Source organism: Cucumis melo, chromosome 9, assembly GCF_025177605.1.
Source record: "Cucumis melo cultivar AY chromosome 9, USDA_Cmelo_AY_1.0, whole genome shotgun sequence".
Taxonomy (NCBI): Eukaryota; Viridiplantae; Streptophyta; class Magnoliopsida; order Cucurbitales; family Cucurbitaceae; genus Cucumis; species Cucumis melo.
The window spans coordinates 2,427,849-2,440,053 of NC_066865.1; the positions used below are offsets into that span (position 1 = coordinate 2,427,849).

Genomic DNA, 12,205 nt, shown 5'->3' on the forward strand with positions numbered 1-12,205 from the left:
CTCACATATGTTGCAGCCGAGAGGATCTTCATCATCATCTTCATCTCACATATGTTGCAGCCGAGAGGATCTTCATCATCATCTTCATCTCACAAATGTTGCAGCCGAGACGATCTTCATCATCATCTTCATCTCACATATGTTGCAGCCGAGAGGATCTTCATCATCATCTTCATCTCACATATGTTGCAGCCGAGAGGATCTTCATCATCATCTTCATCTCACATATGTTGCCGAGAGGATCTTCATCATCATCTTCATCTTCAAAGCAGTGCAGCGAAACCATCATCATCTTCATCTTCAAGGCAGCGCAGCGAAATCATCATCAACTCCATCTTCAATGCGGCACACTCGATAAATCATCATCAACTCCATCTTCAATGCGGCACACTCGATAAATCATCATCGTCTATAGAACAATCATCGTCGTCTCCATGCGGTGTAGTCGATAGAACAATCATCGTCGTCTCCATGCGGTGTAGTCGATAGAACAATCATCGTCGTCTCCATGCGGTGTAGTCGATAGAACAATCATCGTCGTCTCCATGCGGTGTAGTCGATAGAACAATCATCGTCGTCTCCATGCGGTGTAGTCGATAGAACAATCATCGTCGTCTCCATGCGGTGTAGTCGATAGAACAATCATCGTCGTATTTGTTCAAGCGGCAATCCATCCTCAAATTTGTTCAAGCGGCATCTCGATCCTCAAATTTGTTCAAGCGCATCATCTACACACTTCACTCGTATGAAAAAAAAGAATTTGTGGAAAAAAAAAAGGTTTAGCTTCACTCCTATGAAAAAGAAGGGTAAGTAAGTAAAAAAAAATTGTTAAAAAACATTGGGGTAAAAAAAAAAAAATTGCAAAAGAAAAAAGTTTGGAAAAAATGGGGACAAAATGGTTGAATTTTCTTTTTAACAAAATTGTAGAAAAAAAAAAAGAAAGAAAGAAAAAGATAATAAAAAAAGAAAAAAATTGAAAAAAAAAAAAGAAGATGAAAACGTGAAAAAAAAAAGAGGGGAAAAAGTAATTGAAAAAAAAAAAGAAGTAAGAAAAAAAAAACAAAAAATGAAAAAGAAAAAAGAAAAAAAAAATATATATATATATAGAAAAGAAAAGAAAAGAAAAGAAATAGAAGAAAAAAAAAAAAGAAAATAAGAAAAGAAAAAAAAAAAGAAAAGGAAAAGAAAAGAAATCTCTCCAAAATTTTAAAAAAAAAAAAGGGTTTTTTTTCTTCTCTCTTCTCTGTCTCCTTTTTCTTCTTCATCTGTGCTCTTCCTTACCAATTGAATGAAAAAAAAAAATCTGTTTTTTTTTTTTATCTATCACCTCTTCTTCCAAATCATGAAAAAAAAAAAAAAGAAGCACATCGGATTTTTTTTTTCTCTCCCAAATAAAGAAAAAGAATTGGAGGATCAAACACATATGCAATGAAAAAAAAGTTAGAGAAGATGAATTGGTGTGAATTTTGTTTGCAAGCTTCTTCCCTATTTATAAAGGATGGAAGGTAGCAAATCAAATCTTTTCTCAACAAACTAAATAAAAATCTTCTTAACAAATAGTTAGATTAGGTGAGATTATAGGAGAGAATTCCTAACCTCCTCTATTCTTTTCCTTTATTAAATAATAAAAAAAAAAACCTCCTCTATTGTTTTTTTTTTAAAGATTAATTAAGAAAAAAAAATGACATTCTGTTTTTTTTAAAAGCGTTAAAAAAATTTCAAGTCTTATCCCTCCCATATCCTCTTCATAATTAAACCTTAAAAAAAAAAAAAAAAACCTCAAGTCTTGGAAAAAAAAAATCCCCCGATTTTCTTTTCTCATCTATTAAAAAAAAAATGTTTAAATTTTATCCCAAATCATAAATGGATTTGAAATGAAGTAAAAAAAAAAATGGCAAACTTTTCAAATTTTATCCCAATTCGCTAAAAATTCAAATTAAGAGAATATGCAAAAAAAAAAAAAAAAAAAAAAAAAAAAAAAACTTTGACTTAAATTCATATTTTGATGAATTGGCAATATTCCAATTTTATAAATGTTAAGTCTCAATTCTTCCATTAAATTCATTGGTAAAAAAGAAAAGGTTCAATTTCATTCAAGTTTTGGCTATATTCCAAAATAAATAAATAAATTGTGAATTAAAATCAAAATTCACTACAAATTTGATATTGGGCTATATCAAAACTTCATTTTTAATCAAACTTATGTCCAAACGCATAGTTTGATTAATTCGACATATTAACTGGAGCAAAAGTCAAGAACAAGATCACTTGTATTTTTTGTTTCAGCTTATCATTTTCGAGATTCATCCACCCATACACGTGTACAAATCTCGAAAAGGGGGCATTTGTTGAACAGGAAATTTTGACCAATTAAATCACGCCACGTCATCACAGCAAAATTGAGATAATTATAATTTGATTGGATTTAGGTAGTCAAGTTTTCTCATACCCAACCTAGTTCAAGGCCCTAAAAAAATTGGGCCAAAGAAATAATGGACCCGAGCTTGCGCAAATAAGTGGGTCGAGTTCGAGCCCACCAAGCAAATGGATCCAAGCCCAAACCGATCGAGCAAATGGGTCCGAGCCTAAGCCTGTCAAGAAAACAGGTCCAAGCTCAAGCCCAACAAGCAAATGGGTCCAAGCCCAAACCCAACAAGCAGATGGGCCCAGGCCTAAGCCCGCCCAATAAGCAAATGGGCCCAGGCCTAAGCCCGCCCAACAAGCAAATGGGCCCAAGCCCACCTAAAGCCCATCGAGATTCTCTATAAATAGAGACCTTCTCATTCATCTTGAGGGGGGACCTTTGATGGAAGAGAAGAATCGAAGCTCTGAAGAATTGAAGACAAAAACTTCTGAAGCCTCTCAAGACGTGCAAGTTATCATCAACCTCGAAATCAACCTTCTGAAAAATCGAAGACTTGGAAGATCAAACTTTCCTTGAATTCCAGAAGATTGAAGCTCGAACTGACTTGTAGTTACAACTTCTTGAAGATCGAAGACCACGAAGTTTTAAATCTTACTTTTTGTATCCAAGAGAAAGAATCAAAGGAGTAAATATTAGAGATTGTATCCGCAATACATAAATCAATACAAAGTTCGATTCCACGAATTAAATTTCTCTTGAAATCTCGTGTGAACAAGCACATATGAACAAATTGATATTGTTAGGTGACAATCTTAAAAGAAATTGTTTTGAAAAAGAAAAAAAAAACCCTAAAAGAAATTATTGATCATATTGCTAGAAAAGTATTATATCATTTTATTTATTTTTCTTTACATTTTATTAAATATTTAAGACTCTTTAATATGAATCTCTATTAAATTAATTTAACAAGGACAGGTCATGTATCAATACATAAAGTATCTCTATGTCCCTATCTTATTATTTTAATTTTTGTTATTTATATGTGTGTGTATATATATATATATATATATTTATTTATTTATTTATAAAATATTTTATTTAATGATTTAAAACTATTTTTCTATTATTATTTTTAAATTCTTCGGTATCTTTTCAAGAATAACAATGACAAGAAATGTTTTTAGAAGTTGTGAAGTTCGCATAATAATGATAATTATGGAATTATTCAACCTCAATTATTATATTTTTTTTTTAAAAAAATTCAGTGGATTAATCCATTTAAATTATTAAAATTTCCTTTTCTCTTAAAATTCTAAATAAGTGGAAGAAAAATAGGCAAGAATAATAAGATGGATAAAACCACTTATAATTAAGAATAAAAATTTTTGCTATTATATATTATTTGATTGTAATATTTTTATAATCTAATAATACTTTAATCTCTACATTTATAAAGGAAGGACTTGCAAATGTGGAAAAATTATACATTAACAATTTCTAAAACGAAATTCAAAATTTTTTTATGGACACAAATGAAAAAAATATATTAAATCAAATTAAAATATATTACTTTCAAGGTTTATTATATTAAAATAAATGGGGTTTTGAATCTCATTCTAATCCAAAATTTTCAAGTACATATCTATTTAATTAATTCCTCTATTAAAGAGGGAATGCATTGAAGTAGTAGTCGATTGTTTTTTATTCAAAATATATAAGATAATAGACAATATGTATACACATATATTGTGAAAAGTATATATCATTATAATCAACTTTCACAAAAAAAAAAAAAAAAGATATATTTAGAATATTATATTACTATACTTGGCACTTGGTTGGAATCCAAATTCTCCATGTGATAAGCTCGACATTCACCTGACAACGTCATCTTATTTATCGTGAAGGCTTTTCAGTATGCTTTGTTCTTTATTACATGCTTTCTAGAAAAACTTCTAACAGGTCACTTAACATTGGATTGTTCCAAGCTAAACAATTTCGAAGTTTTCATGATTGAGCCACCGAAAAGAAATCTACATATTATTAGTATATATAATAACTTTTAGTTATTTTAAGCCTTTTCTTAATCAACTATATATACTTTCGTGTTCTTAGAATCCCTCTAATTCTGATGTGATCCTAGTTTATTCATGTTTCTCTCCTATACTTTGATCGTTATAGTAACATTTTTATTAATATACAAAAACAATTATTTCCTTGTGTTTTTCTATATAAAAAAAACAATTATTCCTTATGTTATTTTTATTTGTATGTAACTTGAATCAATTTGTAATGTCTCGAAATTCAAGGGGGGAACATGAGTGTATCAAGATCACATCTGAGTGAGACGAATTTTGAGCACATGAAAGTATGGTTAAGAAAAATTTAAAAGAATTGAATGCATGTTATTAACCTATACCAATAAGGTTCCACTTCCTTTTCAATTGCTCATTTATAAGAACTCTAAAATTAAGTGTGTTTAACTTGGAGCAATTCTATGTTAGGTGACTTTCTGAATTTTTTTTTTTAAGATACATCTGAACGAGGACAAAACATGCTATAAGAACTCATGTTTGAATTAAGCATTTTAGACCAATAAAGATGTGTTCTGAATCCTAGGCATGAGGCGTTATACAATTAAACCTCTTCATTAATTTGAAATAATGTCAAACTAGATCAATCCCTAAAGTATGACAATAGTTAAATTGAAATAATGTTGAACATAATATTCTGAATCCTAGGCCTGAGGCGTTACATAATTAAACCTCTTCATTAATTTAAACTAATATTGAACATGAATCATCACTAATGTATGATAGTAGTTTCAATTATACCCTTAAGCTTTTTATTTGTAAAAACTGAACCCTCAATCATATATAAGTGTTAAAATTATAAGTATAATTTTTACTTGTAAAAATTGAATCCTCAAACTTATACGAGTGATAGAATTTGATCTTAAATTTACAAATTATATAAATTTGAGGGTTCAATTTTTATCGTCTTGAAAATTCGTTTTCTATATTGATTATAAGTTTGAGAGTATAAATTTAACACTTGTATAAGTTTGAGGACTTATTACAACACTACTATACTTCAAATGTAGTTTTTACAATTCTTGAAATGTTATTAACAAACGGTATAATTGCAATTAAACACCTTCGTTAATTTAAATGAAATTAGTTTACAACAATCGAGAATGTAACATGAGTATAACTCTATATGTTATTTACAAAGCAAAGAATATTAAAGCAAAATTGCAAGAACCACCCTAAAGTATGGTGGTAATTATCATTATACCTTCAAATTTCAATTATAAAAATAGAGTCAAAATTGAACCATAGGCTTAGTAAATTGTAGAAATTGTAATGATTGCACAATTGTAAGGGCTCAATTTCTAAGACTATTGTAAGACTCCAATTTAAACACGTTGAACAAATTTGAGAGCTCAGTTTGTACACTTAAAGTTGTTCTAACAATTTTCCTAAAATATAATGTTACGTTATTAAGGATTGATACTTTTTTCGTACAACAATTGTGAGTACGAAGGATCGAATCTCCTGCCTCTAGAATGGAAAGTCAAGTCAATTATTGTTGAGTTAAGCTTACATTAACTATTAACTATTGACGTTAGTCATGCAATGAGGGAATGCCACATGTAAGGGTAAAAAATGGTAGAAAACATGTCAAGATGCGATTAGTGAATGAAAGTTGTGATTTTTTTTTTTGTTGGAGAGTAAGCTAAGGGAGAGAGGGGAGAGTGTCCTTTTGTAATTGGCAATCACATGGAGTTGTGGATTGAGACATGTACAAGCAAGGCCCACTATGTTTACTCCAAAACAAACATAGTTTTTCAAGCCCACTTGAGTTTAATCCCCAACTTGGAAACATAAAAAACAACTACACTTGTTATATTACAAAAAACTCTTTTCCCTCTTCCAAAAGAAAGAGAGAGAGAAAAGAGAGAGAGAGGAAAAAAAAAAAAAAAAACCAACCCAACTCCCCCACTCCTTTCTCTAAATCAATTGTCTTCTTCACATCCAACATCGTCTCCCATCTCTCTCTCTCTCTCTCTCTCTCTCTCTCTCTCTCTTTAATTTCTCTCTCTCCTAAGTTTCTTTCTTCTCTGTGGTCCTTCCCCTCTTTATAACTCTCTTATCACTTCCCCCCCTTCTTCCTTCCTTCAAACCTTCCTCCCTTCTTCTTCTTCTTCTTCTTCTTCTTTCTTTCTCCACTTTCCGTAAGCACTTTCCCCTCTTCATCCCTTATTTTCAAAACAAACTTAATTCAATTACAACATGTCTAGCAGAAGATCAAGGCAGTCAAGTGCTTCTAGAATCAGTGATGACCAAATCATTGAACTCGTTTCCAAGCTTCGCCAACTCGTTCCCGAGATTCGCCATCGCCGCCCTGACAAGGTACTTAAATATATCTCTATACTCAAAATTTCTAATACTAGGAAATGGCAAGGATTGCTATATAAACATGTGTCAAACAACCTAGTTGAGACGACTAAATACGCCTATCCCATACTCTATTCTATTCCTCTAATTCCGTGTGAGGGTGTCGCACATTTTAAGTTGTTAACCTAGACAAAATCTTGGTAATAAAATTTTTAAAAAAATCAAACTTTTGAAAAAACTAGACTTGACCCGGATATCATGGAAAGAAACTACTAAGCAAGTTTTTTTTTAAGGGGAAATTTAAAGATAAATAAAAATAAAAAATAAAAAGAAAGTTAATGTTGCTTTAAGCTAAAGATTCTCATTGTCTTGATGAGGGGTTCACATTTGACTCTATTATACACTTAATTCATGCCACCAATTGATAATGTACGGTCTAAAGAAACTTCATTGGTCTAGTCAATTAAAGAATTTAACAAATTAACATTAAGCTAAGTAAAGCAATTTATAAAAAACATCTTTAATTTTCAATTGGATGAGCCATAAACATGATTAAATCATACCCACTTGATTATTCAAAATAGGCAAAACAAACAATACAAAAGTACAACCAAATGTTTGCTTTTTGTTTAATTTCATATTTGACTTTATTATTATATATTATTCTTTATTTTCAATTAATTAGGTTTCTTTTTATTATTATTATTATTATTATTGTCTTTTCTTCAGGTATCAGCTTCAAAAGTTCTTCAAGAGACTTGCAATTACATTAGAAATTTGCATAGGGAAGTCGATGACTTAAGTGAAAGACTCTCTCAACTTTTATCAACTATAGATTCTGATAGTGCAGAGGCAGCCATAATTAGGAGCTTAATTATGCAATAGGATCAAGAACAAGAACGACAAAGCTGTTGGGTTTGGTAATCATATATATATATATATTTAATATAAGATATTTATATATAAGATATGATGTTACTATGTTATTTATAAGGGTTTTTTATATATATATATATTTCCTTTTCTAGGTTTTTGGTCTCTTAGATCAAAAAAGGGTGTATTTTTCCATGAAAAAGAGAAACGTCCCTTTATTATTATTATATATAGGGGATGTAACTAAAATGTATAATAGAAGGACTTACATTAGTAAAGCCTTCTCTCTCTCTATATATATTTATATATATAAAAGTTATATAAATACACCCAAAAAAAAAAAAAAAGTACCATCTTCTCACTTTTATTAATTGAGAGAAATGAATATCTAATAAGTCTTTTTTAATATCTTTTTTCCCCTCAAAGTGTACTCTTTTATTCATTTGCAAGGACCTTAACTAATTAACTAATTAAAGCTAATTAATTAAGTCTCTAATGGGACAACCCTAATTAATTAAAATTAAAAGTCCTTAGCTTTATATATCACCTCATTTTCTATGATAATTAATTCAAGGACAGGAAAGTAAGAAATTAAAGGGAAAGCAAAAAAAAAAAAAAAAAAAAAAAAAAAGGGCTTAATTCATGAAAAGGGTTTTGTTAACTTTTTGTTTTTATGTATGAGAGAAAAAAGAAAAGAAAAAGAAAAAGAAGAGGGAAGTTGGGCTTGGACTTTGGAGGGTTTAAGAGTCAAAGAAAAGTAGTTGAATTTCCATGCATGGTGGAAGGTTTTTTTTATAGCAATCAACTCAACTTTAGTTGAGTAAAGAAGGAATTGAGGAAGAGATCTAGAAAAAACAAAAATGAATTCGTAAATGCATAAAGTAGTTGTCACAATGTAGCTATCTCATTGTAACCGATAAATGTAAATTGGAACAACTACGTTGTTTCTCATGTTTATATCACATATAGTATAAATTATCTATGATACTTTGATTGATCATTTTGGACGTCTCATACTTTTAAAGATGTAAAGTTATGAATCACATTGTAAATGACCAACGTATTTTCGAATAATTTATGATGATTGGAGAGACTATTTGAGATCAGAGAGTTGCATGCATGGAAAGGTTGGGAAATAAAATTACTCAATCTGATTTTAGAGATCAATCACTATTTGGAAAGTGACTCAACTTTTTTGCAAAATCTTGTTGCTGTCGGTCATTGAAAATGACCCATCACTTTGAACACCTTAGCCACCCAAAATAAAGTTCTTGCTTCGACCAACCAAATATGTGTGTATATATATATATAACAATTCTCAACAATATATTTTATTTTAGTTGTTCTTTTTCTCAATATAATCTTTATTCCATAGTTCTTTTTCTCAATATAATCTTTATTCCATATGCACACACCTTTTACTTCTTGTAGTATATAAGTATTCAACGGATAGCATTCTATGTGTTACTATATGTTTTATTTTCGAAATCAACGTTCTCGAGCATCATCTTAATTAGGTTAACATATTATTTTTTTGGTCAAAATTTTGTCATTAAGCTAACATATTGCAGAATTTTCAATCAAATCAGTAAGTATTAAAGGATCTTAAGTCACAAGCTTTATAACAATGTACAGATTTTATTCCTAATCTCATTGTTAATTATATTAGTTTCGATGAGGTGAAATCTCATATTTGTTCTTTTTTTCTTAATATGGTGTTAGAATTCTTGAAATCCAAGATCTAAAAAGGAAAAAGATACCATTTTAAAAATCATGCAAAGGTTTTATATTAGAAAGATGGGAAGACTCATAATCAGTAGGGTAGGTTTTATCTATTAGTTACTTAGAAAATTTTATGTGAAGGAATTGAGATTAGTAAATTTCATTTTGGTTTAGATTTACATCATGTTTCTAGAAGAGAATTGTTAATCAAAATTCATTTAGAATGAAAGTATTGAAAATATCACTTAGAACAAAGATTTTCTGCCTTTGGTCCAAGTAGGATTGATATTGAGAGATTACTTTTTGTCTTCATTGGGACTTTTTTGCATTAATTACACAAAATTAATGGCTAACTTAATTTATATTTATTTATTATTTTTTTCCAAGGGTGTTCAAGAACTTTTATTTTTCAAGAATCAATTCAATATTTGTCACAATCAATTAAATTTAATTAAACTCTCATCCTACAAAATCCTTTGTACCTACACATAAATTGCTTAACTCATTAAAGAAAAAAGAAAAAACAAATATCAATTTCTTAAAGAGAATATATATTTTAAATTTTTGTAGAATAATATCTGTATTAAAACATCATTTTAGAAATTTTAATTTCTATAACCTACACCCTTTGCTGAGTAACTAACTGATTATTAGTTTCCTATTTTGTATTTCTCTTCATTCTTCAACAATTTTTTAGTTTCAAATTCCAAAAACCTATTAGTTTCTATAGAACTTGATAAAACAAAGAAAATATATAAGTGAAAAGAAAACGTTTATGGACTTAATTTGTTAAAACAAATAAGGGTAGTTTGATAATCATTTAAGCCCTCTTGATAGCAATTTGGTTTTTTATCTTTAGTTTCTAAATAGTAAGCTTTTTAAATATTATTTACATCTACAAGTTTCAAATAGTTTTTTTTTTCCTTTATTGTGTGTTTTAAAAAACCCACCTTAGTTCTTAAAATTAAAAAAGACTAAGATTTCAAGTGCTATTTAAGACCGGTGAAAATCATAATAAAGAAACTGTGAGAGAGAAAAAACAAGCACAAAACTCCTAAAATGCAAATTCATGTATTAAGAAATCAACAATTAAAGACGAACATAAAACACAAGCGAACAATAGAGGATTAACATAAAGATTTACGTACTTTTTTTTTCCTTTAATAAGATACGATTTGGGTCAGAAGGCGTATCTGGACATCTCCACTAAGTGGACACCCCCTTAGTGTTCTCATCATTCCCGTTTCATTAATATATCGAAGAGAGTACATGGAACAAGAACAATACAAAAGCGGGCTAGAGCTAAGCCCAGAACTGGAAAACCTACCAACTAAATAAAAAGATTTACATACTTAATTAACAATGTTTTAACCACGTTCACAAATAAAGGGATGAGAAATCAACTAGTTTTATCATAGAGGAAAACTCAATAAAAATCTTGAAGGTTAAAGACAATTTTTATAGCACAAACTTCTCTAAACCCTAGAGCCAAAGTCATAAGCAACTCAAATAACACAAAATACAAATAAAAGTTAGGTCAGTTCAAAACGTCACATATCAAATTCAAAGCATTTCACCATTAAGATCAAACGAAATCAAAGCCTAAATAGTTAAGAAACAAGCAAGGATTCATAAATGAAATTAGGTCAAGAAAAAAAATGTGTGTGTATATATACATACAAGGGTAAAAAAAGTTTGGTATATGGTATCAAAAGAGAAGTGGGGGATTTTTAGAAGGGTAGTTAAAAAAGTTAAGAATTCAACCCGTGAAGGTGAAGAAAATTAGGAAGGAAGGAGAGAGTGATTGATGGAACAAATATATATATATATATATAAAAGATAAGAAAAAAGAGGGATGGAAAAAAATATCTTTAGGTATCTTTTTGATGAGAAGACATAAAAGAGGAGACAAAGAAACAGAGTTTTGCAGTGGGTAGTTGAGGCATTTTAGGGTTTGAGAAGTTTTTATTTTTGTGAAATTTAGAGAGGAAAAAAGAGATTTTTGTTGGCAGCAAGTGTAGTGCTTCTATAATATGATGTTATCCTTCTTCATCTTCTTCTTATATTTTCAACCACTCTCTCTCAAAATCTCTCTAATAATGGGGAAAAATTATTGAGGGAGACACATATTTGTTTTGTAATCTATTAACCAACTCATATATTTTATTTCAATGGCTTTATACCTACTATTTTCCCAACTTCCCCTAAACCCAACTTTACTTCCTTCACACTTTCCTTCCTTTTTCTTTTCATTCCCTTACAAACATACTTATTTCTCTCACTTCGATAGATATTATTACCATAATTGGACAAAACCGTGTTGAAGTGCAAATAAGGCTCTACATTAGTTAGGAAAAGAAGTGGGGTTGTGAAATATATAGTACTATATATATAAGTGAGGATGATTATCTATGAGACATTTTAGTTTATGTCCAAAGTGATATATCATACTATTATGGAGATTTAGAGCGGATATATATTAGTCTTAAAAAACTACTTACTTGTAGTTGGTGAATTTGGATAGAGAGTAAGCAAAATAGACAAGAGAGATTCAAAGTAGGTATCGGTCTTAAAAAACTCAAAACCTCTACCATGTGGACAACCTTCTAGTTTTCGAAGACCAATTAATTAGATCGGCAATTAAGTAGAGCTCTATCAAAGCGGTTGGATTTGGATGGAGAGTAAACCTATCATGTTGGAAAGATAGGTAAAAGGAGTACATCTAATGTTTGAGAAGAGGCGATTAAGGGCGTGATTGGTGATTCATACCAAGTATATTAATTCCATGTATTCTATTTGGCTTGATAAGAACAAGCTCTCGCAAGAAATCCGAGGAGAAGAGGGT

The 12,205-nt window shown here is 29.7% G+C and overlaps 1 protein-coding gene across 1 annotated transcript; it reads left to right on the forward strand.

Annotated features, from left to right (window-relative positions):
- Positions 1 to 6,295: 6,295 nt before the first annotated feature.
- LOC103498476 (transcription factor PRE6) lies at positions 6,296 to 8,009 on the forward strand. Its single transcript, XM_008461084.3, has 2 exons — positions 6,296 to 6,780; positions 7,495 to 8,009. The coding sequence occupies exons 1-2, from the start codon at positions 6,661 to 6,663 to the stop codon at positions 7,648 to 7,650; spliced, it is 276 nt and encodes a 91-aa protein (XP_008459306.1). The 5' UTR covers positions 6,296 to 6,660; the 3' UTR covers positions 7,651 to 8,009.
- Positions 8,010 to 12,205: the final 4,196 nt, after the last annotated feature.

Bases quoted from the DNA above. Each gene is read 5' to 3' on its own strand.
- LOC103498476 (XM_008461084.3), top strand. From the start codon at position 6,661: ATGTCTAGCAGAAGATCAAGGCAGTCAAGTGCTTCTAGAATCAGTGAT. The intron at 6,781-7,494 runs GTACTTAAATAT...TCTTTTCTTCAG, and splicing joins GCCATCGCCGCCCTGACAAG to GTATCAGCTTCAAAAGTTCT.